This window comes from Malaclemys terrapin, chromosome 4 (genome assembly GCF_027887155.1).
Source record: "Malaclemys terrapin pileata isolate rMalTer1 chromosome 4, rMalTer1.hap1, whole genome shotgun sequence".
Taxonomy (NCBI): Eukaryota; Metazoa; Chordata; order Testudines; family Emydidae; genus Malaclemys; species Malaclemys terrapin.
In genome coordinates this window covers 30424504-30449425 of record NC_071508.1, presented here as the reverse complement: position 1 = coordinate 30449425, position 24922 = coordinate 30424504, and the positions used below count along the sequence as shown (strand labels likewise).

At 45.2% G+C, this 24922-nt stretch overlaps 1 protein-coding gene across 1 annotated transcript in view; it reads right to left on the bottom strand.

The window, feature by feature from the left end:
- The window catches only part of KDM5B (lysine demethylase 5B), a 201472-nt gene extending 189741 nt beyond the window's left edge, over window positions 1-11731 (bottom strand). Inside the window, exon 1 of the mRNA XM_054025626.1 lies at window positions 11497-11731. Coding sequence (XP_053881601.1) covers window positions 11497-11634 — 138 coding nt within the window. The 5' untranslated portion in view covers window positions 11635-11731. The remainder of the gene's footprint in view (window positions 1-11496) is intronic.
- Between the last annotated feature and the right edge of the window lie 13191 nt (window positions 11732-24922).

Here is a 24922-nt window from a genome sequence, read left to right as displayed (position 1 = left end):
AGAGAAAATGGCTTCCAAGTAGGCACTGGAAAATTGAAACTGAACTGAGATTGTTTCTTTGGAATACCAAAAGATGGATGCAGAATTGCTATGCTTGTTAATTGTTTCTTATTTCTTACTGTTAGGCTAACTCCTGCAATATGCTTGGTGAAAACAGATTGACTGTATCTACAGTGATGGAATGCTTTACAAAATGTGATGTCAAAGAGGAGGAAAAGCAGAGAAAGCTTTTTCATGAAGGTGCACTGGTACACAAAACAACGATTCAGACTTGGTTGAAGGAGTATAAAATAAGAGTAAATATCACCCAAAGGTAGGACAATAATCTTAAATTAACGAAAAGGAAGGAATGATTCCAGTAGAAGGACAAGGAAATGATTCAAAATATATAAGGAATGAGAGGGAGATGCAAAGGGAAGACTGACAATTGCAGTTGCAAAACTGACTTCTGAAAACTAGACTCTGAACCACCTCCCCAAAACCATGGCATCAATCAGGACAACAACAGTAATTGGACTGTACTCTAATCCTCAGCTCCCCCACAAACCTTTTTTGAGGTTTTCCATCCCACCACAAGGAAGTGGAAACCCAAAGGAGTACTCAAACAAAATGCACTTGTCAGAGAATATATTGTCCCTAAATCCATACATTCCAAGGTCAGAAGGAATCATTGTGATATCTAGTCTGACCTCCTATATAACAGGTCACAGAACCTCCCAAAAATAATTTCTGAAGATCTTTTAGAAAAATATCCAATTTTGATTTTAAAATTGCCACTGATGGAGAATCCTTGGCAAACTGTTCCAATGCTTAATTACTCTCACCATTAAAAATTTACACCATAATTCCAGTCTGAATTTGTCTAGCTTTGATTTTCAGCCACTAGACAGTGTTATACCTTTCTCTGTTAAACTGAAAAGCCCATTATCAAGATGTGTTCCCGATACAGGTACTTATAGAACTGTGGTTTTCAACCTGTGGTCCACGGACCCCTGCAGGTCCACAGACTACATCTAAGATTTCCAAAGGATCCATACCTCCATTTGAAATATTTTAGGGGTTCACAAATGAAAAGAGGTTAAAAACCACTGATACAAACTAATCGAGTCACCTCTTAACCTTCTCTTTGTTAAATTAAATAGATGGAGCTCCTTGAGTCTAGCACTACAAGGGATGTTTTCTAATCCTTTAATCATTCTTGTGGCTCTTCTTTGAACCATCTCCAATTTATCAACATCCTTCTTCAATTGTGAGCACCTGAAAAGGACACAGTATTCCAGCAGCAGTGGCAAACACAGAAGTAAAATAACCTCTCTATTCCTATTCCAGATTCCCCTGTTAATGCAGCCCGGGACTGCATTAGCTTTTTTGGCCACAGTGTCACACTGGGAGCTCATATTCAGTTGATTATCCACCACAACCCCCAATCTTTTTTGGAGTCAGTGCTTCCCAGGATAGACTTCCCCCATCCTGTAAATATAACCTACATTCTTCATTCCTAGATGGATTCATTTTACATGCATTAAAACACATATTGTTTGCTTGTGCCCAGTTTACCAAGTGATATAGGTTACTCTAAATCAGTGACCTGTCCTCTTATTTACCATTCCCCAAATATTTGTGTCCTCTATAATTTTATCAATGATGATTTTATGTTTTCTTCCAGGCCACTGATAACAATGTTAAATAGCATAGAACCAAGAAACGATCCCTGAAGGACCCCACCAGAAACACACATGCTTGATTATTTCCCATTTATTGGGACATACTGAGACCAAACTGCCAGTTTTTAGTCCATTTTGTGTGTGACATTTAATTTTATATTGTTCTAGGTTATTTGTTTTTTTAAATCAAAACGTTGTGTGGTACCAGGTCAAATGCCTTACAGAAGTTTATAAGTATGTTTACGTCAACACTATTCGCTTTATCAACCAAATTTGTAATCTCACCACAAAAAGATATCAAATTAGTTTGACAGGATCCACTTTCCATAAACCAATTTTGACTGTCATTAATTACATTACCCTCCTTTAATTCTTTATAATCGAGTCCTGTATCAGCTGGTCCATTGTCTTGCCCAGGACTGATGTCAAACAGCCAGGCCTATAAATAAATAGGTAAAACCAGGTTTCAGAGTAGCAGCCGTGTTAGTCTGTATCCGCAAAAAGAACAGGAGTACTTGTGGCACCTTAGAGACTAACAAATTTATTAGAGCATAAGCTTTCGTGGACTACAGCCCACTTCTTCGGATGCTATATGCATATAGCATCCGAAGAAGTGGGCTGTAGTCCACGAAAGCTTATGCTCTAATAAATTTGTTAGTCTCTAAGGTGCCACAAGTACTCCTGTTCTTTTTAGGTAAAACCATTTACCCTTTCTAAATATTGGCCAACATTAGCTTTCTTCCAGTCTACCAGAACTTCCCTAGTGCTCCAAGACTTATTAAAAATCAACATTAATGGTCCAGTGAGCTCCTCAGCCAGTTCTTTTAAAATTACTGGATACAAGTTATCTGGACTTGCTGATTTAAAAATGTCTAACTTTAGTAGCTTCTCTTTAAGATCCTCCAGAGATACTCCCCTCCTCTTGTACATGTTACTTTTTTAATGTCAGAGCTGAACTGCAAGATAGTTAGTGTATAATGTTACGTCTTGGTCTTCCCTTTGCGCCTCATATTTTTGCATCATTTCCTTGTTCTTCTACTGGAATCGGTCCTTCGTTTTCATTAAGATTCTTATCCTGCCATTCATTGACCCTTATTTTATACTCCTCCAACCAAGATTGAATCTTTGTCTGTGTACCAGTGCACCTCTATGAATAACCTCTCTCTGCTTTTCCTCCTCTTAGACCTCATTTTGTAAAGCATTGCATCACTGTAGATAGTCAATCTGTACTGCAATGATACTGTTCTTAAACTTCAATACACCACAAAGTGCCTCTACCAACACATCCATATTATCCAGATTATAACCCCACCACATGAATGCCAATTTTACAATAACCTACTCCTTAAATGATGACAGGTTTCAGAGTGGTAGCCATGTTAGTCTGTATCACCAAAAACAATGAGTCCCCCCCTTGTGGCACCTTAGAGACTAACAAATTTATTTGGGCATAAGCTTTCGTGGACTTGAACCCACTTCATCAGATGCATGGAGTGGAAAATACAGGAGCAGGTATAAATACATGAAAAGATGTGAGTTGCCTTACCAAGTATGAGGTCAGTCTAATGAGACAAATCAATTAACAGCCAGATACCAAGGGAGGAAAAATAATCTTTGATGTAATAATGAGAGTGGCCTATTTCAGATAGTTGACAAGGTGTGAGTAACAGTAGGGAGAAATTAGTATTGGGGAAATTAGGTTTAGGTTTTGTAATGACCCCACCACTCCCAGTCTTTATTCAGGCCTAATCTGATGGCGTCTAGTTTGCAAATTAATTCCAGTTCTGCAGTTTCACATTGGAGTCTGTTTTTGAAGGTTTTTTGTTGAAGAACTGCCACTTTTAAGTCTGTTATTGAGTGACCAGGGAGATTGAAGTGTTCTCCTACTGGTTTTTGAATGTTATGATTCCTGATGTCAGATTTGTGTCCATTTATTCTTTTGCGTAGAGACAGTTCGGTTTCGCCAATGTACATGGCAAAGGGGCATTGCTGGCACATGATGGTATATATCACATTGGTAGATGTGCAGATGAACGAGCCCCTGATGGTGTGGCTGATGTGGTTAGGTCCTATGATGGTTTTCAGATGATACTAAACTTGGAGAAGTGGTAGATACATTGGAGGGTAGGGATAGGATACAGAGAGACCGAGACAAAGTAGAGGATTGGGCCAAAAGAAATCTGATGAGGTTTAACAAGGACAAGTGCAGAGTCCTGCACTTAGGACGGAAGAATCCCATGCACTGCTACATACCAGGCACCAAGTGGCTAGGCAGCAGTTCTGCAGAAAAGGACCTAGGGGTTACAGTGAACGAGAAGCTGGATATGAGTCAACAGTGTGCCCTTGTTGCCAAGAAGGCTATATAAGTAGGGGCATTGCCAGCAGATCAAGGGATGTGATCATTCCCCTTTATTCGGCATTGGTGAGGCCTCATCTGGAGTACTGTGTCCAGTCTTGGACCCCACACTACAAGAAGGATGTGGAAAAATTGGGAAGAGTCCAGCAGAGGGCAACAGAAATGATTAGGGGGCTGGAGCACATGACTTATGAGAAGAGGCTGAGGGAACTGGGATTGTTTAGTCTGCAGAAGAGAAGAATGAGGGGGGATTTGATAGCTGCTTTCAACTACCTGAAAGGGGGTTCCGAAGAGGATGGATCTAGATTGTTCTCAATGGCAGCAGATGACAGAACAAGGAATAACGGTCTCAAGTTGCAGTGGGGGAGGTTTAGGTTGGATATTAGGAAAAACCTTTTCACTAGGAGGGTGGTGAAGCACTGGAATAGGCTACCTAGGGAGGTGGTGGAATCTCCTTCCTTAGAGGTTTTTAAGGTCAGGCTTGACAAAAGCCCTGGCTAGGATGATTTAGTTGGGGATTGGTCCTGCTTTGAGCAGGGGGTTGGACTAGATGACCTCCTGAGGTCCCTTCCAACCTTGATATTCTATGATGTCCCTTGAATAGATATGTGGACAGAGTTGGCACCGGAGTTTGTTGCAGGGTTTGGTTCCTGGGTTGGTGTTTTTGTTGTGTGGTGTGTAGTTGCTAGTGAGTATTTGCTTCAGGTTGGGGGGCTGTCTGTAAGCGAGGACTGGCTTGTCCCCCAGGGTATGTGAGAGTGAGGGATCATCCTTCAGGATAGGTTGTAGATCCTTGATGATGCGCTGGAGAGGTTTTAGTTGGGGGCTGTAGGTGGTGGCTAGTGGCGTTCTGTTACTTTCTTTGTTGGGCCTGCCTTGTAGTAGATGACTTCTGGGTATCCTTCTGGCTCTGTCTAGCTGTTTCTTCACTTCATCAGGTGGGTATTGTAGTTTTAAGAACTCTTGATAGAGATCCTGTAGCTGTTTGTCTCTGTCTGAAGGATCGGATCAAATGCGGTTGTGTCTTATAGAGCTTGGCTGTAGACAATGGGTCGTGTGATGTGGTCTGGATGAAAGCTGGAGGCATATAGGTAAGTAGAGCCATCAGTAGGTTTCCAGTATAGGGTCGTGTTTATGTGACCATTGCTCATTAGCACTTTAGTGTCTAGGAAGTGGACCTCTTGTGTGGACTGGTCCAGGCTGAGGTTGATGGTGGAGTAGAAATTGTTTGAAATCTTGGTGGAATTTCTCAATGGCTTCCTTTCCCATGGGTCCAGATGATGAAAATGTCATCAATGTAACGCAAGTAGAGTAGGAGCATAAGGGGACAAGAGCTGAGGAAGTGTTGTTCTAAGTCAGCCATAAAAATGTTGGCAAACTGTGGGGCCATGTGGGTAATTTCAAATTTCAAAAACAGACTCCAACGTGAAACTGCAGAACTGGAATTAATCTGCAAACTGGACACCATCAGATCAGGCCTGAATAAAGACTGGGAGGGGTTGGGTCATTACAAAACCTAAACCTAATTTCCCCAATACTAATTTCCCCCTACTGTTACTCACACCTTCTTGTCAACTGTCTGAAATGGGCCACTCTCACTACCATTTCAAAAGTTATTTTTCCTGCCTTGGTATCCTGCTATTAATTGATTTGTCTCATTAGACTGACCTCACACTTGGTAAGGCAACTAACTTCTTTTCATGTATTTATACCTGCTCCTGTATTTTCCACTCCATGCATCTGATGAAGCGGGTTCTAGTCCACAAAAGCTTATGCCCAAATAAATTTGTTAGTCTCCAAGGTGCCACAAGGAGTCCTCATTGTTTCTACTCCTTAAATGTATTCACCATGTAAATAAAAACCATGATAAATAAAGCATACTTTAAACGCATAAAAAAGAAATCTCACCACTTCACAGCATATAACATAATACTAATTCATTTTAAATCAACTCTTCTGTATCCTATTTTCCCATCCTTACTTTGAGAATATAACAACACATTTCTAATTTATGCAGTACACCAATTACAAGCTGTGCTATCTGTGCATAGGTTGATGCCAGTACAGCTTCCTCAGCACACCATTGTTCACAGAAAACTTCACTTTTGCTTTTCCATGTTATATAAAAAGCAGCAGGAAAACATAATCACTGCTAAATTAGTCAATTTAGGTCAACAATGGTAAATGTAGGTATTGCAGGGCCACCCTGAATTACAAATGAAACAAAAACACAATCAATTAACAGGCTTGCCTGTGAGAACAGGGGCCTGCATTTCATGACCAAGGAGGTTCATTCCTGTCTTACATTTAATGTCAATGCTGGTGGGAGTGGGGGGAAGGAAGAGAGTGCCCTTTGACCACTTTAGAAAACCCAGAGTTTTGGGGAATTCTAGCATTGCCATAAGATAGTATCCCTGCCTGTTGGTGGATTTGACTTGTTAGGGAGGCGGTATGAAATATACTCCTGAGATAAAATGGTTCTCAATCAACCTCCCCGCAACAGCCAGAGCCCCGAGACCCCCGTCCCTCCCCCACAGCCAGAGCCACGAATCCCCACCACCACCACCACCCCCCATCCACCACCACCACCACCACCACCTCCCAAGGAGCCGTGGACAGCTGCAGCCGTGCCTCCCCTCCCCTCCCCAGACTTCAAGCTGCTGCAGGGAAAAGCCTCACACTTCGTCTGAAGAAGTTTTTCATATGCCCCATGCAGATTTTGGGGCAGCTGAGGAGACAGTATTTGCTATTCAGCTTCCTGGGTTCATCCATATTCTCTCTGGAGTCCAGGGAGATTATTGATGAACCAAGGAAGTTGAATAGCACATACCGCCTCCTCAACCGCCCCGGAACCTGCATAGGGCATAATAAAACAAAATTTCCCCCCAAAACCAGGGGTCTGGCGGCAGCAGCAGAGCCTCCCCTGGTCTATTATACCTGCTGCCCATGCTCTCAACTGCTTAATCCCTCAATGATTTCTGACACACTGGCCATCTTGATCACATCTCCTGCAAAGCTCTATGTACTGCCCTGAAAACTTTCACCATGACAGTACCTGCCAGGGATTTATCAACACCAAACTGGTGCCCAGAAGACCAGTAACTATCACGAGTGAAGAGCTTCCATTGGAATTACCATTCTTTTCCATAGCATGGGGAGCTCTCATCCTTGTGATGTGGTACTGAAATGTGAGAGTTAATCTACGAAAGTGGTAAAGAAACGTCTCCTTTCTGACCCTGAAGTTATGCTGCCAATTCTGATCATTCCAGATCACAACTACAACTAGGTTCCACCAGTCTTTGGCTATGACTTATACCCAAAAGCCTTCTTCCATCCACTGATGATTATCCACAAGTGCAACACAAGTGATAGTGGATGCAAGACTAATGTTTGCATTATGAATTCCATGTTCATCTTGGATGCTGGCAGGCAGTGATGTCTGCTTGCCTCAGTGTGAGCCTGGGAGACAGAACCTATAAAAAATACAGGTAAGACTCAGAGAGGCTCACCCAACCTGGATATTTTTAGTTTTCAACCTCTGCTGCACTGTGTACATTCTTGGGATTTATTTCACCTCAAGGAAAGGTCTGCATGTTATGCCATAAAAACCAACAAAGGCTAACAAATATCCTGGTTTTAAGGGAAAAAACTCTTCTGCATCCTATTACTTCTGAGATCAGCAGGATCATGCTGACACTACTGTAGACCGGGAACAGATAGCTTTTCAAATGCTTCAGCACTTTCTCAGGAAGAACTAGGAATAAGCATTTATCCAGACTCTATTTTGAGAAAAAGGATTAGAAATAGCATTGAATAGAGACTTTATAGGCATTTAAGCAAGCCTTAAAATAGCGTGGGCACACTGTACTACTGGTACGCTGACTGGCTCAAGTATCTAGGATAAACAACAGCTATGGGGGCCAGACTTTCGTGAAGGCGCAGCTTTAATTTAGGCATGAAGTGTTCCACACCAGGACCTCCCACTGTTCTCAACCTGGCTCTAAATACGTACATTAAGAACATAAGAATATACATACCAATGGTCCATCTAGCCCAGTGTCCTGTCTTCCGACAGTGACCAGTACCATATGCTTTAAAGGAAATGAACAGAACAGGACAATCATCAAGTGATCAGTCCCAGGATCTGGCAGTCAGAGGATTAGGGGGAGCACAGGGTTGTATCCCTGACTATCTTGGCTAATAGCCATGAATTTATCTAATTCTTTTTTGAACCAAGTTATACTTTTGGCCTGCACAACATCCCCTGGCAATGAGTTCCACAGGTTGACCATGTGTTGTGAAGAAGTACTTCCTTTTGGTTGGTTTAAACCTGCAGCCTATTAATGTCATCAGGTGACCCCTAATTCTTGTGTTATGCGAAGGGGAAAATAACACTTCATTATTCACTTTCTCCACACCCTGCAGGATTTTATAGGCCTCTATCATATTTCCCCCCCACCCCCCATTGTCTCTTTTCCAAGCTGAATATTCCAGGTCTTTTTAATCTCTCTTCATAGGGAAGCTGTTCCATACCTCTAATCATTTTGTTGCCCTGCTCTAATATACTTTTTTAAGATAGGTATATATGCACGCAATATTCAAGATATAGGCGTACTGTGGATTTATATAGAGGCATTATGATATTTGCCGTCTTATTATCTATCCTTTTTCTAATGGTTCCTAACATAGTTAGCTTTTTTGAATGCCACTACATATTGAGTAGATGTTTTCAGAGAACTATCCACAATTAGTCCAAGATCTCTCTCTTGAGTGGTAACAGCTAATTTACACCCCATCATTTTGTATTTATAGTTGGGATAATATTTTCCAATATGCATTACATTGCACTTCTGAACACTGAATGTCACCTGCCATTTTGTTGCCCGGTCACCCAGTTTTGCGAGATCCCTTTGTAACTCTTCACAGTCTGATTACAACTTAACTATCTTGAGTAATTTTGTATCATCTACAAATTTTGCTACCTCACTGTTCACCCTTTTTTCCAGATCATTTACGAATATGTTGAACACTAGCCACCGTATAGATTTCTGGGAGATGCCAGTTTTCAGAATTGAGAGAGGTAAAAAAGGTCATTTACTCCTATCCTTTGTTTCTTGTATTTTAACTGGTTACTGATCCATGAGAGGACCTTCCCTCTTATGCAACAACTGCTTAGTTTGCCTAAGAGCCTTTGGTGAGGGACCTTGTCAAAGGTTTTCTGAAAATCCAAGTACACCGTATGTACTGGATCACCCTTGTCCACGTTCGCTGATCCCCTCAAAGAACTCCCATAAAAAAAGTCAGTGAAATATATGGTCATTCATATAATCAATATCAGTCCGATTTTGCTTTTTGGTGTTTTTTTTTTTTTGGGGGGGGGGGGGGGGGGTTTAGATAATTGAAAACGTCTCTTTCCTTGGCATTTAATTATTTTAGCCTGTAGAGGTCCCATCTATTTCTGACTTCCCCATTAAGGAGCATAGCTTGTAAGAAACAGTTTACTATTAATTTTGTTCTATACTAGCAAGCAAACAGCATATAAATTAGCTTTGAAGAGTGGTTGTTTGAAAATGGTATGTAAAAAGTCAGTTCTGATCAGTTGCTGAGAACCATAGTTGACCATATCCATCCAGAGAGAATTATTCTACACAAAAGGAGAGGTTCAAAATTGGGGGGTGGGGGGGATAATGAAGATGGTTTTATAACCTCAATTATGAAGTCAGCACACGGATAATTACACATTTTTGCCCTTTTTCACTAATTATTGAGTTAAGTGTGTGTGTGTGTGTGTCTGTATATGCAGGCATACAATCGCATGTTGTGTGGGTCCTCTTCCAACAGACCGTATTATCTGTAGATCTTACTGTACAAGGCAGCTTATTTTAGTCTCAGTGTATAAATTAGAGCAAGTTACTTCATTTTATTTCAACTCAATATGTTTAAGAATTCCAAGTGTATGATCAAAAAGTTGGACTGAAACATATATAACTCTGGACACAATTTCAGAAGTGATACTCAGAGTGCAGAGAAATTAAGTCCACAAAAATGTGTTTTTATCCTCACCTCTTATTGGACGAGATTTAACTCTTTTGACCACTTAAATAAACAGGGTAGCACTCTTCTTGTTGTTATCACATTAACTATTTCAAGATACTTATACCACCTTATCCTTTAGGACAAGAACACTTTCCTCAAAATAAAGACCATGTACACCCACTTTTATCAAGCTAAATCTTTATTCAACAAGACCCTCCTCACCAAAGTAATTCTAGTTCACTGTTTCACATAAAAACAAGGATTATGACTAAAACTACATTTCAAGCTTTTTTATACTAACTATAGCCAATAAAATTTTGGAAATGTTAACTATTCAATTAAAGAAATGAAATTACAGGCTCCTTTTGTGGCATGTTATAGTGTCAGTTTACATGTATGTAGTGATAAAGACTTACTACTTTTCCCACTATGTATTGCATTCTAAAATGGTAGTCATATCTACCTATGATTTAAAAAAAAAAAAAAAGATACAATTTAAAATTCTATGCTGAATAGTTAGTTACATGTTGTTCAAGTTAAAACAATGGGTAATTATATTAAAAACTAAACCAAACCTCTAACATAGCCACAGAAATGCCACTCTGGACTCTGAAAAAGGCAAAGAGAGGAAGCTACAGCCCAAGCACACTACAATGCCAACATGGAGGGCAACACCCAACAAGCTGCCTCATTTAGGTCTGTACATAGCGACTGCTCCAGTTCCACTAAAGGCAGCGGTTCAATCACCAGGAATCTGGCCGAGGTGGAACTTTCGTAGATAAACGCTCGAAGCAGCAGTACAGGTCTCCCCGTCCAAGCCTGGCTGCTCACAAGGGGTGAAAGCGGAGCCCTTCCTCCCTAGGACGAGCTCCGCTCTCTCGGCAGGTATGAAAACAAAGGCTCTAGAGTCACTTTCACCGTTCCAGGCGGGAGGCTGAACGGAAAGGGGCTGTCTCGGGCCGCAGGCCAGTTCGCCCGGCCCCTCTCCCTGAAGCGCGACTGACGAGCTCTCACCGCTCGGCCCGTCTGCGGGCGGCTCGCTTCAGCTTGGGGTTCGCCTCACGGCCGCACTCCTGACGCCTGTGCTCCAGGGCCAAGTACACCCAGGCCGCGGCCCTGCCGTGAACAGCCAGTAGGCCCGGCTGCCACGGGAGGACACTTCTCCGACACGCGTGGGGGCGGCGGGGCGTGGGGAGCGCGGGCTCCTCGGCGGGGCCGTGAAGGAGCCCCCCGCACTGTCCGGTCAAGCCTCTCCGCCAGCCGGAGCCCTGCGTTGGGGCCAGCGGGCCGGGCGCCGTGCCTAAGGATGACTCCCCTGGCTTGGCTTGGCTCGCCCCCTCGGACCCCAGGGTCCCCTTGGGCCCCCCGCGGCCCGCGCACAAAGGACCGCTCCGCTCGCGGCGCCATGTGGGCGGACGGCGCCGGGACCTGGGCACTCACCGGCGGCGGCCGCACCTTGCAGATGCCGGTTTGCTCGGCGATAGGTCGGATCTTGTGGATGAAGGCGAAGGGGTCGGCGAACTCCTCCCAGCTGGGCTCGAACACGGGGCACTCGGGCGGCGGCAAGAACTCGGCCATGGCCGAGCTGGGGCACCAACAGCTCCTCAGACAGCTACCTCCAAACAATCCTCTAACAGACGCTGGTCGCCGAGCGCCGCCAGAACGGGCCGTGCACCTCCGCCGAGCCGGGAGAGAAAAGAGTCCGGCCGGCCCGGCGCCGTGACGAACCCTCTGACCCTCCGCCTGGGGGAGAGAGCGTGCTCCAGAGGCTCCCGCGCCCCCATTGTGCCTGGGGCGCCCACCCGCAGGCCATGGAGTGCCTGGTGCTCACCCCCCCCCCCCCCATCAAGGCCCCTCTCTTACAAAGTGAGGACTCATACGTACACGTGGTCTGTTGTAGAGGGGTCTGCGGCTCACATTAGAGTACAAGCTACTAGGGTTATAAAAATTAGAGGCCCCTCCATTCTCAGTGTTTGATGCAGTATTAAATAATTCCGTAAAAGAGGCCGTGGTCGCTATAGCTTGGGGCCCCAGATCATGGTCACACCGACCCATTTGTTATCCAGCCCCGGGGTTCTTTCCAGAACACAGAGTACAGGCCACATTTCTCTGGGGCTACTCCCAATCCTCACGTAGGGTTTCATTTCTTTTGCTTCCACCTGGAGCTCAGTTTCTCCCAGATATCGGATTCTCTCTCCCCCCCCCCCCCTGGATATTAAAGAGACAAGGTGGGTGAGGAAATATCTTTTATTGGACCAACTTTTGTAGGTGACAGAGACAAACTATCAATATGACAGGCATAGACTCACCCAAACCCAAATCCAAAAAGGAGCCTGCTTCTGATAGTATAAGGGCTGCGTACAGAAGAAAGGACTAGTCTACACTAGAAGCACTATATTGGCATAGCTGCAATGTTTCTGGTGAAGATGCTCTATGCCAGCTTCCACAGGCAGCAGTAGCTGTTTTGACATAGCACTGTCCATACCAGAGCTTAAGTCAGTGTAACTTACATCACTCGGGGGTGGCTTATTCACACCCTGAGTGATGTAAATTATGCCAAAGTAAGTGATAGTGTAGACTTGGCCTAAGATGTAAATTTAAACTTATTTAGTTAAACCAGTAAAAACATCAATGTGGATACTCTTACTGGAATGGCCTTCTTTAGTTTAGTTTACACTGATTAAGAACTTCTAGGTAAACCCAAATAAGCTATTCTTAAACTGAAATAAGTGCCCATGCAGGTGTTTGCACCAGTTTAATGAAATCAGTTTTAAAAATGATTTAAGCTACACTGGTGCAACTTGCCTATGTAGACAAGGCCGCAATTCTAGAGAGAAATGAGACACACTAGTATTTTCTGAAGGAACTTCTGGTCATGAGGATATTGCATCTTATTGGCATTGGTCTCCATGCGGGTTTTATAAGGCCAGGTTACACTGAAGATACCTGGAAAGATACTGGAGCATATTATTAATCAATTTGTAAGCACCTGAAGGATAATAGGGTTATAAGGAATAGCCAGCATGGATTTGTCAAGAACAAATTATGCCAGACCAACCTAATTTCCTTATTTGACAAGGTTATTGGCTTAGTGGATAGGTGGGAAGCAGTAGATGTGCTATATCTTGACTTTAGTAAAGCTTTTGGCACAGTCTGAAATGAGATTCTCAGAAGCAAACTATTGTAATTTTATCTAGACCACATTTCCCTAAGGTGGGTGCACAACTGGTTGAAAGACCGTATTCAAAGAGTAGTTATGAATGATTCAGTGTCAAACTGGGAAGGAGCATCTAATGGGTTACCGCAGGGGTCAGTCCCAGATTTGGTACTATTCAATATTTTCATTAATGACATGGATAGTGGAGTGGAGAGTATGTTGATAAAATTTGCAGATGACACCAAGCTGGCAGAGCCTGCAAGCACTCTGAAGGATAGGATTAGAATTTAAAACGATCTTGACAAGTTGGAGAATAGGTCTGAATTCAACAAGACACGTGCAAAGTACTTCACTTAGGAAAGAAAAATCAACTGCACAACTACAAAATGGGGAATAATTGGCCAGGTGGTGGTACTGTTGAAAAGGATCTGGAGGTAATAGTGGGTCAAAAATTGAATATGAGTCAACAAGCTTTCTTTGGTGTATTAACAGGAGTGTTGTATGTAAGACACAGGAGGTAATTGTCCCACTCTACTTGGCACTGCTGAAGTCCCAGCTGGAGTACTGTGTCCAATTCTGGACACTACACTTTAGGAAGATACAAACAAATTGGAGAGAGTCCAGAGGATAGCAACAAATATGATAAAATCTTTAGAACACCTGTCTTATGAGGAAAGATTTAAAAAACTGGACATGTTCAGCCTTGAGAAAAGAAGACTGAGGGAGAACCTGATAGCCTTCAAATACATTTAAGGGCTGTTATAAAGAGGATGGTGGCTAACTATTCTCCATGTCCCTGAAGGTAGGACAAGAAGTAATGGGCTTAATTTGTAGCAAGGGAGAGTTAGGTTAGATATTAGGAAACACTTTTTAACTACAAGGGTGGTTAAGCTCTGGAATAGGCTTTGAAAGGAAGTTGTGGAATCCCCATAATTGGAGGTTTTTAAAAAAAACAGGTTGTAAAAACACCTGTCAGGGATGATTTAGGTTTACTTGGTCTTGCCAAAGTGCAGGGGCTAGACTTGGTGACTCCTCAAAGTCCCCTCCAGTCTAACATTTCTATGATTGTATGAAACTTGAAGAAAGATATAGTCCCTGGCCCCAAAGAATTAGTCCTCTAAAACACAGACATCAGAGCCAATACAAAGAAAAATTTAGTACTGGAATCACAAACTACACTAGACTTGCAAAATGTAGTTTCAGGCATACAATATGTGGGTAATCTGTTTATTTGTCATTATTGTCCATTGTGTAGTGTGAGGCTTGCTCATCTCTCCCCTCCTCCCCCCGGAATATACACAGCTTTTCTTCATCATGTTTTAATGGAATGTCCTCTCAGTTCTGATAATTTGAGGGGGTTTGTTTTCTTGTTTTTTTTGCACTCCCTGTAGTCTGGATATAGAGCAGAAAGCACCTCTCTGTTTCACTCTCCTCCCTCACACTGGTTGGACTCCTCCTCTCTGGGGCTTGCACTGTACTTTGTATTCCATTTTTGGTCCCTCATTCTGTTTTTGGTAAGAGTCCCATTTAGTTTTAAATGAGTATAATTGCAACAGACTGCTGCTGAAAGACTTTGCAGAAGAATCTTTAGTCCTGAGAGGCAGCCATCCCCTTGATTTATAAGGACTGTACTCCATTAAGGTCTATGAATCTATCACAACATTGGTAGCATTTCTCTCTATTTGGTTGACTTTGTTCATGGCTTTTCTTTATTTTGGGGGGTGTTTACTTTAGGGACTGTTGCAATTACAGATTCCCTTCACTTCTCCTGCTAAAGGGGTTCCCTAGGAGCCTCTGTGGATTAGCTCCATCCAGGCAACTGCAGCCTCACGGGTCCCCAAACCACCTTTTCTCCCTTTATGATGTATGTTTACATCTGCGGAGGGATCTGCCACAGCTGACAGCCACCCCAGCATCGGCACTTTTTTTTTTAAAGAGCCTTTCTGTTCTCTGGGATAGGCTAGGGGCTGGGGCAGCGTCACAGGGGGAGCCCCAGTCGGTTTCATTGTCTCTGCAAAGGCTCATGCCAGTGCAGTGAGGAAAGTGGAAACCGCAGCAAAGTTGAACTATGTATTTCCAGCACGCTTGCTGCATGGCAGAAGGGAAGGCACCAGCAGTGCTGCTGCCCATGCAGGCACCTATCCTGCATGTAGTAGGAGACCCTAGAAAAATAGGGGATGGAGTCTGAACTGGGGACTGCCTGAGCTGCTGCTCAGCTGTGGATGAAGAGGTTGTGAGGCTCTCTAGATAGAAGAGAAGCCATTGTGCTCTCCTGTAGGGTAGGGAACATTCAGCTAGAAGTTAGAATTCAGTTAGAAAGTGCCACATCCCCGATAGAGCAAGAACAGAAAAGGGATAAGAGCAACATTTCCCTCTGGGCTGGACTCCCACATATAGAGTCTGCGCCTTCTCCCAAGACAAGAAGGGACTCCCCATCCAAAGCAGAACTTTTATTTGCTCCTTCCCAGGGCTGGCACTTCCACTAGGCGATCCTAGGCGGTCGCCTAGGGCGGCAGGATTTGGGGGGTGGGTGGGGGAGCATTTTGCCACCCTCAGCGGCAATTCGGCGGTGGGGGTTCCTTCCGCTCCTGGTCTTCGGCGGAAATTCGACGGCGGGTCCTTCACTCGCTCCAGGACCCGCTGCCGAAGTGCCCAGAAGATGTGGAGCGGAAGGACCCCCACCGCCGAATGCTCAGAGGAGGAGCGCTGCTGCCTAGGGCGGCAAAAACACTGGCGCCTCTCCTGCTCCTTCCACCTCCCACAGCAGAAAATGTGATTCTCACTTAATGGGAATACTGTAAAGCTGTGCACAAACATTTGACTTTTGATTCTGCAACATGATGGTGCTAGGGCAGGGGTTCTCAAAATTCATTGCACCTTCTGACAACAAAGTTACTACATGACCCCGGGAGGGGGGCGGAGCCCGAGCCCTTGCCACCCTGGGTGGGGGGAAGAGAGGGCGGTAGCGCGAGCCCTGCCGTTCCAGGTGGGGCTGGAGCTAGGGCTTCAGCCCTGGGTCCCAACAAATCTAATGATGGCCCTGGTGACCCCATTAAAATAGGGTCCCGACCCACTTGGGGTCCTGAACCACAATTTGAGAACTGCTGTGCTAGGGACAAGGCTTCTGGAGCTCCAGCTGTCCAGCAGATTCTCCCCAGGCCACGTGCTCACAGTCTGCTGCAGAGCCAAGCAAGGAGAGGCCTTTCTGGGAGTAAGGGCCCAAAATCAGACACACACCCAGGCCCTAGAGTTGCATGAGTTCAAGAAAATTAATTCTACATGCAAGGTCATGCCACATGGAAGATGTCCTTTTATACAGAAATGGGGGGAAGTGAGAGGGTCCTGCCAGCCTTCCAAGGGCCACAGAATACATCACACAGAAAACATTTCCAAAACAACTAAGTTCCTTCAGCATCCCGCACAGCCCGTGGGGCCCCCACCCCCAGTGCCCCACACAGCCTGTGGGGCCCCCAGCATCCCACACAGCCCGTGAGGCTCCCCAGTGTCCTGCACAACCTGTGAGGCCCCCACCCCCAGCATCCTGCACAGCCCATGGGGCCCCCACAAAATGGATACCCTCAGCTCCCCAGAACCCCAAGCCCATGCTCCCCTCTCTCCACACAGCCCATCCCCTGTCCTGCAATGTGGGCTCCCCTCTGCTTGGCCATAGGGCCCTGAGACCCCCAGGACAGGCTCGTCAGCCGGGGCAGACAGCGGGGCCTGGGCGCCCCTCCCCGTCACTCGGAGGCGGATGCAGGATGTGGAAACTCCTTCTAGGACCCCGGGGAGCAGCAGTCGCTGCACGTAGCACACGTGTGCGGCCTCGGTGGGAGGAGGGGCAGCCCGCCCCGCCCCGCCCCAGGCCAGCCTCGCTTCTGCCCCGCACGCAGCAGGTACGGAGCTGGACGTTACAGGAGCCGTCGTGCTGAGGGGCATCCCGCCGCCCCACTCTCTCTTTTCTGCCTCTACCCCCTCCCTGCCTCCCTCCCATTCCTTCTGCCTGCCCCCAGTCCCTCCTCCCGCTGCCTGCCTGCCCCCCCACCCCATCCCAGCTGCCTGCCCCCCCTTTCCGCTACCTGCTCTCCCTGCCCCTATCTCCCACATTCCCACTGCCCCCCTTTCAGCTGCCTCTCCCCCATATCCCACATTCCCTATGCCTGCCTTGTATCCCCCTCTTCCCACTGCTTGGCCTCCCCCCATTTACTCTACCTGCCCCTCCATTCCTGCTGCCTGCCCTCCCCCCATTCACTTTACCTGTGTCCCATACCCTTCCCACTGCCTGCCCCCCACCCACATTCCCTTTTGCCTGCCCCTCATTCCCACATCCCCCCTGCCTCCCTCCATCCCCCCTCCCACTGCCTGGCCTCCCCAGTCCCCCCATTCCTGCTGCCTGCCCCTCCCCACTTCCTGCTGCCCCATCCCCCCTTTCTGCTGCCTGCCCCATCCCCCCTTTCTGCTGCCTGCCCCATCCCCCCTTTCTGCTGCCTGCCCCATCCCCCCATTCCCTGCTGCCTGCCCCCATCCCCCCATTCCCTGCTGCCTGCCCCCATCCCCCCATTCCCTGCTGCCTGCCCCCATCCCCCCATTCCCTGCTGCCTGCCCCATCTCCCACATTCCCACTGCCTCCTTTCAGCCACCTGCCCCCCCCATTCCCTCTGCCCTCCCCCCCCTTCCCGCTGCCTGCCTCCCATCCCTTCTGCCTACCCCCCTGTGATGGGTTCGGTCACAGAGACCCCCTTGGGACTGTCACCTGAGCCCATTTTCCCTGCCAGCTTGGGACTTCCAGAACCCTGTCTTGTTGAGCCAGACACACTAGCCTGCTGCAACACAGACCCGGAGTTTGGACCATGCCCTCAAAGCTGCAGGCTTTCAATTAAAACAGCTCAGCAGGTTACCTATCTTCAGCAACCAGACACCCAGTTCCCAGTGGGATCCAAACCCCAAATAAATCAGTTTTACTCTGTATAAAGCTTATACAGGGTAAATTCATAAATTGTCCACCCTCTATAACACTGATAGAGAGACATGCACAACTGTTTGTTCCCCCAGGTATTAATCACTTACTCTGGGTTTAGTAATAAACAAAACTGATTTTATTAAGTATAAAAAGTGGGATTTAAGTGGTTTCAAGTAATAACAGACAGGACAAATATCAGAGGGGTAGCCGTGTTAGTCTGAATCTGTAAAAAGCAACAGAGGGTCCTGTGGCACCTTTGAGACTAACAGAAGTACTGGGAGCATAAGCTTTCGTGGGTCAGAACCTCACTTTTTCAGATGCAAGTAATGGAAATCTCCAGAGGCAGGTATATATCAGTGTGGAGATAACGAGGTTAGTTCAATCAGGGAGGGTGAGGTGCCCTGCTAGCAGTTGAGGTGTGAACACCAAGGGAGGAGAAACTGTTTCTGTAGTTGGATAGCCATTCACAGTCTTTGTTTAATCCTGATCTGATGGTGTCAAATTTGCAGATGAACTGAAGCTCAGCAGTTTCTCTTTGGAGTCTGGTCCTGAAGTTTTTTTGCTGTAAGATGGCTACCTTAACATCTGCTATTGTGTGGCCAGGGAGGTTGAAGTGTTCTCCTACAGGTTTTTGTATATTGCCATTCCTGATATCTGACTTGTGTCCATTTATCTTCTTGCATAGTGACTGTCCAGTTTGGCCAATGTACATAGCAGAGGGGCATTGCTGGCATATGATGGCATATATAACATTGGTGGACATGCAGGTGAATGAGCCGGTGATGTTGTAGCTGATCTGGTTAGGTCCAGTGATGGTGTTGCTGGTGTAGATATGTGGGCAGAGTTGGCATCGAGGTTTGTTGCATGGGTTGGTTCCTGAGTTAGAGTTGTTATGGTGCGATGCGTGGTTGCTGGTGAGAATATGCTTAAGGTTGGCAGGTTGTCTGTGGGCGAGGACTGGCCTGCCTCCCAAGGTCTGTGAAAGTGAGGGATCATTGTCCAGGATGGGTTGTAGATCACTGATGATGCGTTGGAGAGGTTGAAGCTGAGGACTGTAGGTGATGGCCAGTGGAGTTCTGTTGGTTTCTCTTCTGGGCCTGTCTTGTAGCAGGAGTCTTCTGGGTACACGTCTGGCTCTGTTGATTTGTTTCTTTATTTCCTTGTGTGGGTATCGTAGTTTTGAGAATGCTTGGTGAAGATCTTGTAGGTGTTGGTCTCTGTCTGAGGGGTTGGAGCAGATGCGATTGTACCTCAGTGCTTGGCTGTAGACGATCCAGGGAGGGGCTTTCTCATGACTGACAGTCTCTTTTGTTCTGCTGCACCCTCTTTTATAGCTTTGGCACAAAGCAGGAATCTTTTGTCTCTCTGGGTCCCCACCCCACCTCTCCTTCTAAATGGAAAAGTCCCAGATTTAAGATGGATTTCATTATCAGGTTACATGGTCACATGTAACTGTAAGACCCCTTGTCTCTATTCTTCCTGGGTTGGCACACAATGTCCGGCCCAGCGAACTTTGTGCAGGAGGATCATTGCTTCAATGCTGGTGACACTGGTTTCAGTGAGGATGCTGGCATTAGTGCAGCGATCTTGACGCAAAGGCGCTTCTGGTGGCATCATTGGTGGTACCTCTCCACACTCTTGCGGTGCTGTCGATAGGTCACCCAGGTTTCGCATCCATAGAGGAGTGTACAAACAACAATTGTCTTATAGACCTGAATCTTGGTGTCCTGCCGTAGGTCACAGTCTGGGAAATGTGTCGGAGCAATTTCCCAAAGGAAGCACTTGCGCACGGGATCCTGTGCTGGATCTCACTGTCAATTTTTGTGTTTTGAGAAAGTTAGCTACCGAGGTAGCAAAAGTGCTTGACTGTCTCCAAAGTCTGTCCCTCAATGGCGATTTGTGGTGGGTCGTGTGCAAGGCCTGAAGCAGGTTGATAGAGCATTTTAGTCTTCTCAATATTGAGTGAGAGTCCTAGGCTTCGGTAAACTTGTGCAAGGAAATCCAGTATGGACTGAAGGTCATTCTCAGTGTGCGCGTGGATGACACAGTCATCAGCATACTGATGATCAGTAATGGATGTCCTGAAGACTTTGGACTTTGACTTTAGACTTATTATAATATTGGTTTTAACAATATCAAAAAGTGTCTCCCATATTTCATACAGTGACAGAAGTTTTTAGGGAAAAATACCAACTTTTTTCAGTGTGTTTGAACTTTTTCATTTTGAAATTTTGTTGAATTCTAACTTTCGGGTTTTTACTTTATTTGCACTTGAAAAAAAGGGAGAAAAGTAAATACAAAGAAAGTGGGGGAAAACACCTCTTACTTTTTTCTTGAAAAATGTGACAAAAGTTTTTTTTTAAGTTCAAACTTTTAACTTTCCTCCCACTTTTTCAGTGTGGTAAATGGGACATTTTTACTTTTTCCCAATGGAAAAGTGTAAAAAAATATTTTTAAAAATTAAAATGTTAGCAAAAGTAACATTCCTGCTATCCATCTGTCTCCCCTTTTTACTGTTTTCAACCTTTTCCAATTGAAACCCTGAAAGTGGAAAACCTTTTTTTTTTTTTTTTTTATTGTTTTCAGCAACGGATTTGAAAAATGACCAGAATGACCTGTTCTTAAAGTTTCAACTTTCTTATAATGCTTTTTTTGTGCAGAACTACAGACAAAATGGAGGGAAGATCAACACACAACTTTTATCACTGGGCTGCTCCTAGGGAAATCTAGTGTCTGGCACCAGGGTCAAGCTCCAACGCTGAAACATTAAAAAATGATCTGTTTCTATTTGGCTCTATGGAGCAAGCTGCTTGGCTGCTCTGAGCTGTGTGTGACTCACAGCAACTGCACAGGTGCAGTCATGGATCTTTGCTGCATATCATGCATGGACTGCAGCCTTTGAACCATGATGGCAAGCCTAGTGGGTCACGTAAGAAGGGGTGTGGAGAGCTTTGCAGCAGATGGGTGACCCACTCAATCCCTAAGATGTTTAATGGCCTTTAGCTGACCCACCAGGAGTTCAGCAGCTATTCTCTGGCCAGCCAGGATGTTGGCTACTTGCTAATGGGCATCCACCAGTTTGTCAACCTTCTTACTAAAATTCAAATATTCCTCCAAGTCCCACATCACAGCTCCCTCCCCATTCCAAAACCCATCGCCTCACTGCACTGCCTCCCATTGGTATGTGTTGTGCAACATAATGGGTCATTAGTGACCGAGGATGTGGAAAAAGCTAATGTACTCAATGATTTTTTTGCCTCTGTCTTCACGCACAAGGTCAGCTCCCAGATTGCTGCACTGGGCAGTACAGCATGGGGAGAAGGTGACCAACCCTCTGTGGAGAAAGAAGTGGTTCAGGACTATTTAGAAAAACTGGACGTGCACAAGTCCATGGGGCCGGATGCGCTGCATCCGAGGGTGCTAAAGGAGTTGGCGGGTGAGATTGCAGAGCCATTAGCCATTATTTTTGAAAACTCATGGCGATCGGGGGAGGTCCCAGATGACTGGAAAAAGGCTAATGTAGTGCCCATCTTTAAAAAAGGGAAGAAGGAGGATCCAGGGAACTACAGGCCAGTCAGCCTCACCTCAGTCCCTGGAAAAATCATGGAGCAGGTCCTCAAGGAATCAATTATGAAACATTTAGAGGAGAGGAAAGTGATCAGGAACAGTCAGCATGGATTCACGAAGGGGAAGTCGTGCCTGACTAACCTAATTGCCTTCTATGATGAGATAACTGGCTCTGTGGATGAGGGGAAAGCAGTGGATGTGTTATTTCTTGACTTTAGCAAAGCTTTTGATACTGTCTCCCACAGTATTCTTGCCACCAAGTTAAAGAAGTATGGGCTGGATGAATGGACTGTAAGGTGGATAGAAAGCTGGCTAGATCGTCGGGCTCAACGGGTAGTGATCAATGGCTCCATGTCTAGTTGGCAGCCGGTTTCAAGTGGAGTGCCCCAAGGGTCGGTCCTGGGGCCGGTTTTGTTTAATATCTTTATTAATGATCTGGAGGATGGTGTGGACTGCACTCTCAGCAAGTTTGCAGATGACACTAAACTAGGAGGCGTGGTAGATACACTAGAGGGTAGGGATCGGATACAGAGGGACCTAGACAAATTAGAGGATTGGGCCGAAAAAAACCTGATGAGGTTCAACAAGGACAAGTGCAGAGTCCTGCACTTAGGACAGAAGAATCCCATGCACTGCTACAGACTAGGGACCGAATGGCTAGGTAGCAGTTCTGCAGAAAAGGACCTAGGGGTCACAGTGGACGAGAAGCTGGATATGAGTCAACAGTGTGCTCTTGTTGCCAAGAAGGCTAACGGCATTTTGGGCTGTATAAGTAGGGGCATTGCCAGCAGATCGAGGAACGTGATCGTTCCCCTTTATTCGACATTGGTGAGGCCTCATCTGGAATACTGTATCCAGTTTTGGGCCCCACACTACAAGAAGGATGTGGAAAAATTGGAAAGAGTCCAGCGGAGGGCAACAAAAATGATTAGGGGTCTGGAGCACATGACTTATGAGGAGAGGCTGAGAGAACTGGGATTGTTTAGTCTCCAGAAGAGAAGAATGAGGGGGGATTTGATAGCAGCCTTCAACTACCTGAAGGGGGGTTCCAAAGAGGATGGAGCTCGGCTGTTCTCAGTGGTGGCAGATGACAGAACAAGGAGCAATGGTCTCAAGTTGCAGTGGGGGAGGTCCAGGTTGGATATCAGGAAAAACTATTTCACTAGGAGGGTGGTGAAACACTGGAATGCGTTACCTAGGGAGGTGGTGGAGTCTCCTTCCTTGGAGGTTTTTAAGGCCCGGCTTGACAAAGCCCTGGCTGGGATGATTTAGCTGGGAATTGGTCCTGCTTTGAGCAGGGGGTTGGACTAGATGACCTCTTGAGGTCCCTTCCAACTCTGATATTCTATGATTCTATGATCCCAGAAGTTTAGTTTTGAAAACTAGTTAATGGGTGGTATTGTCAAAGAATTGGGGTTTCCAAACAAAGAGAGAATAATTTTGGGGCATTCTGCTGGGAACTCATTTTGCACAACCCCAGTTTCTGCCCTGTACAGCTACAGGGTTTCTTTGCCTGCCATGACTCAACATCGTCCCTTCTCTCCCTGCTCTTTTATCACTGTGCTAGTGAGTGTTCGAGGAAGGGGAGGGCTGTGACCAGGCCTGTACATTCCATATGCTGCCAAGGCCAGTCATCTATGTATTCCTTATGGCCTCCACATCACTCTCATGCTGGTAGAGTGGTTGTGAGTAGCCCAGATTGGGAGCTACAACAGCAAAGCATTGTGAGGTACTGAAGGTGATGGGAAAGACCCTCACTCGTCCGGACTGCACCCTGGAATGTGACAGACAGACAGACATGGATGTGAGAGCCATTCCTAGCAGTGCCATTCCTTTCTGTCTTATGCCCACACTGAAAGCACATGAGCAGCTTAACAGTTACATTTTTATCACTGAGAGTAATTAGCCATTGGAACAACCAAGGGTCATACTAGATTCTCCATCACTGACAATTTTTAAATCAAGATTGGATGTTTTACTATAAGATCTGCTATAGGAATTATTCTGAGAAAGCTCTATGCTTGTGTTATACTGGTGGTCAGACTAGATGGCCTTGGAATCTATAACACGCTGCTTTTAGAAAGAGCTAAAACATTATATCAGTCCTGGCCTTGGACAAAGGTGACAGATTCAATGTGACCCCAAGCTTAGCCACAGAAGCAAATAAAAGCTACTGAATATGGAAACTGGTGATGACTCCAAAAAAGTCCATGGAAAATTTTCATGGAAAAATTCTGACATTTCAAAGTTTTTTTCATTCCAAATCAAAACAAAACCAAAAATGTTGAAATTTCCTGCAAAACAAAATTGTCACCAAAAAAATAAATGAATAATTTCAGGTAAATAAAATCGTTCCCATTTGATAAAATTGAAATGTTTTGTTACCACTTTGACTTTTTAAAATTTTATATTACAATTTATAAAATAATACATTTAAAAATGAAAAGTCATTTTGAAACAAAAACATCAAAACATTTTGGTCTGTTTCAACTTTAATGCAATGATTTTTATTAAATTTTAATTCAAAATGAAATTTAATCAAAATTGACATGTTCCTGTGGAAAGATTGAATTTCTAAGATATCGGGTACTCTGATGGTAAAAATGGCTGTTGGAAATGTTTCAATCAGGTCTGCTCAGAAACACAATGAAAAATCAGTGAAAATGCAGAGTGATGCTGTGCTGCAATGTGGGCAATAAGGCCAGGATTATCAGATGGCGTCAGCACCTACTATGGGACAGTTTTCAAAAGAACCCTCAACAGCTCCCCCTGAGAACAATTGTGGGTGCCGGACACTCTTGAAAATCTGATTGAGCGCTTGGAAAATCTACCTCTAAAGCTGGCTTGGTGAGTAGAGTCATGGGTTTTGTCCACCAAGTCGAGCAGAACATTCACAACCAAATTTTAAAGGAGCCTGCTGTGAAATTTGATAAAGATAGTGTGCTACAGTCAGTCACAGGCCTAACCATTAAATTTTAGCCCTTGCAAAACCCTTATGTCATTCAGACGTTATTTCTGCTCTGCATTGCCAAACAATGTCCATTCACAAAGCCCAGCATCTCAAGTTTAGATGCTGTGATTGTTGCTGTTGGCACAAGTATCTTTAAGGAAAGTGTGTTTTAGGGCTTAGCTACGTACAGACTTGCACCAATATTACTCAGTCAGTTTTAATTCACATCTTGAGT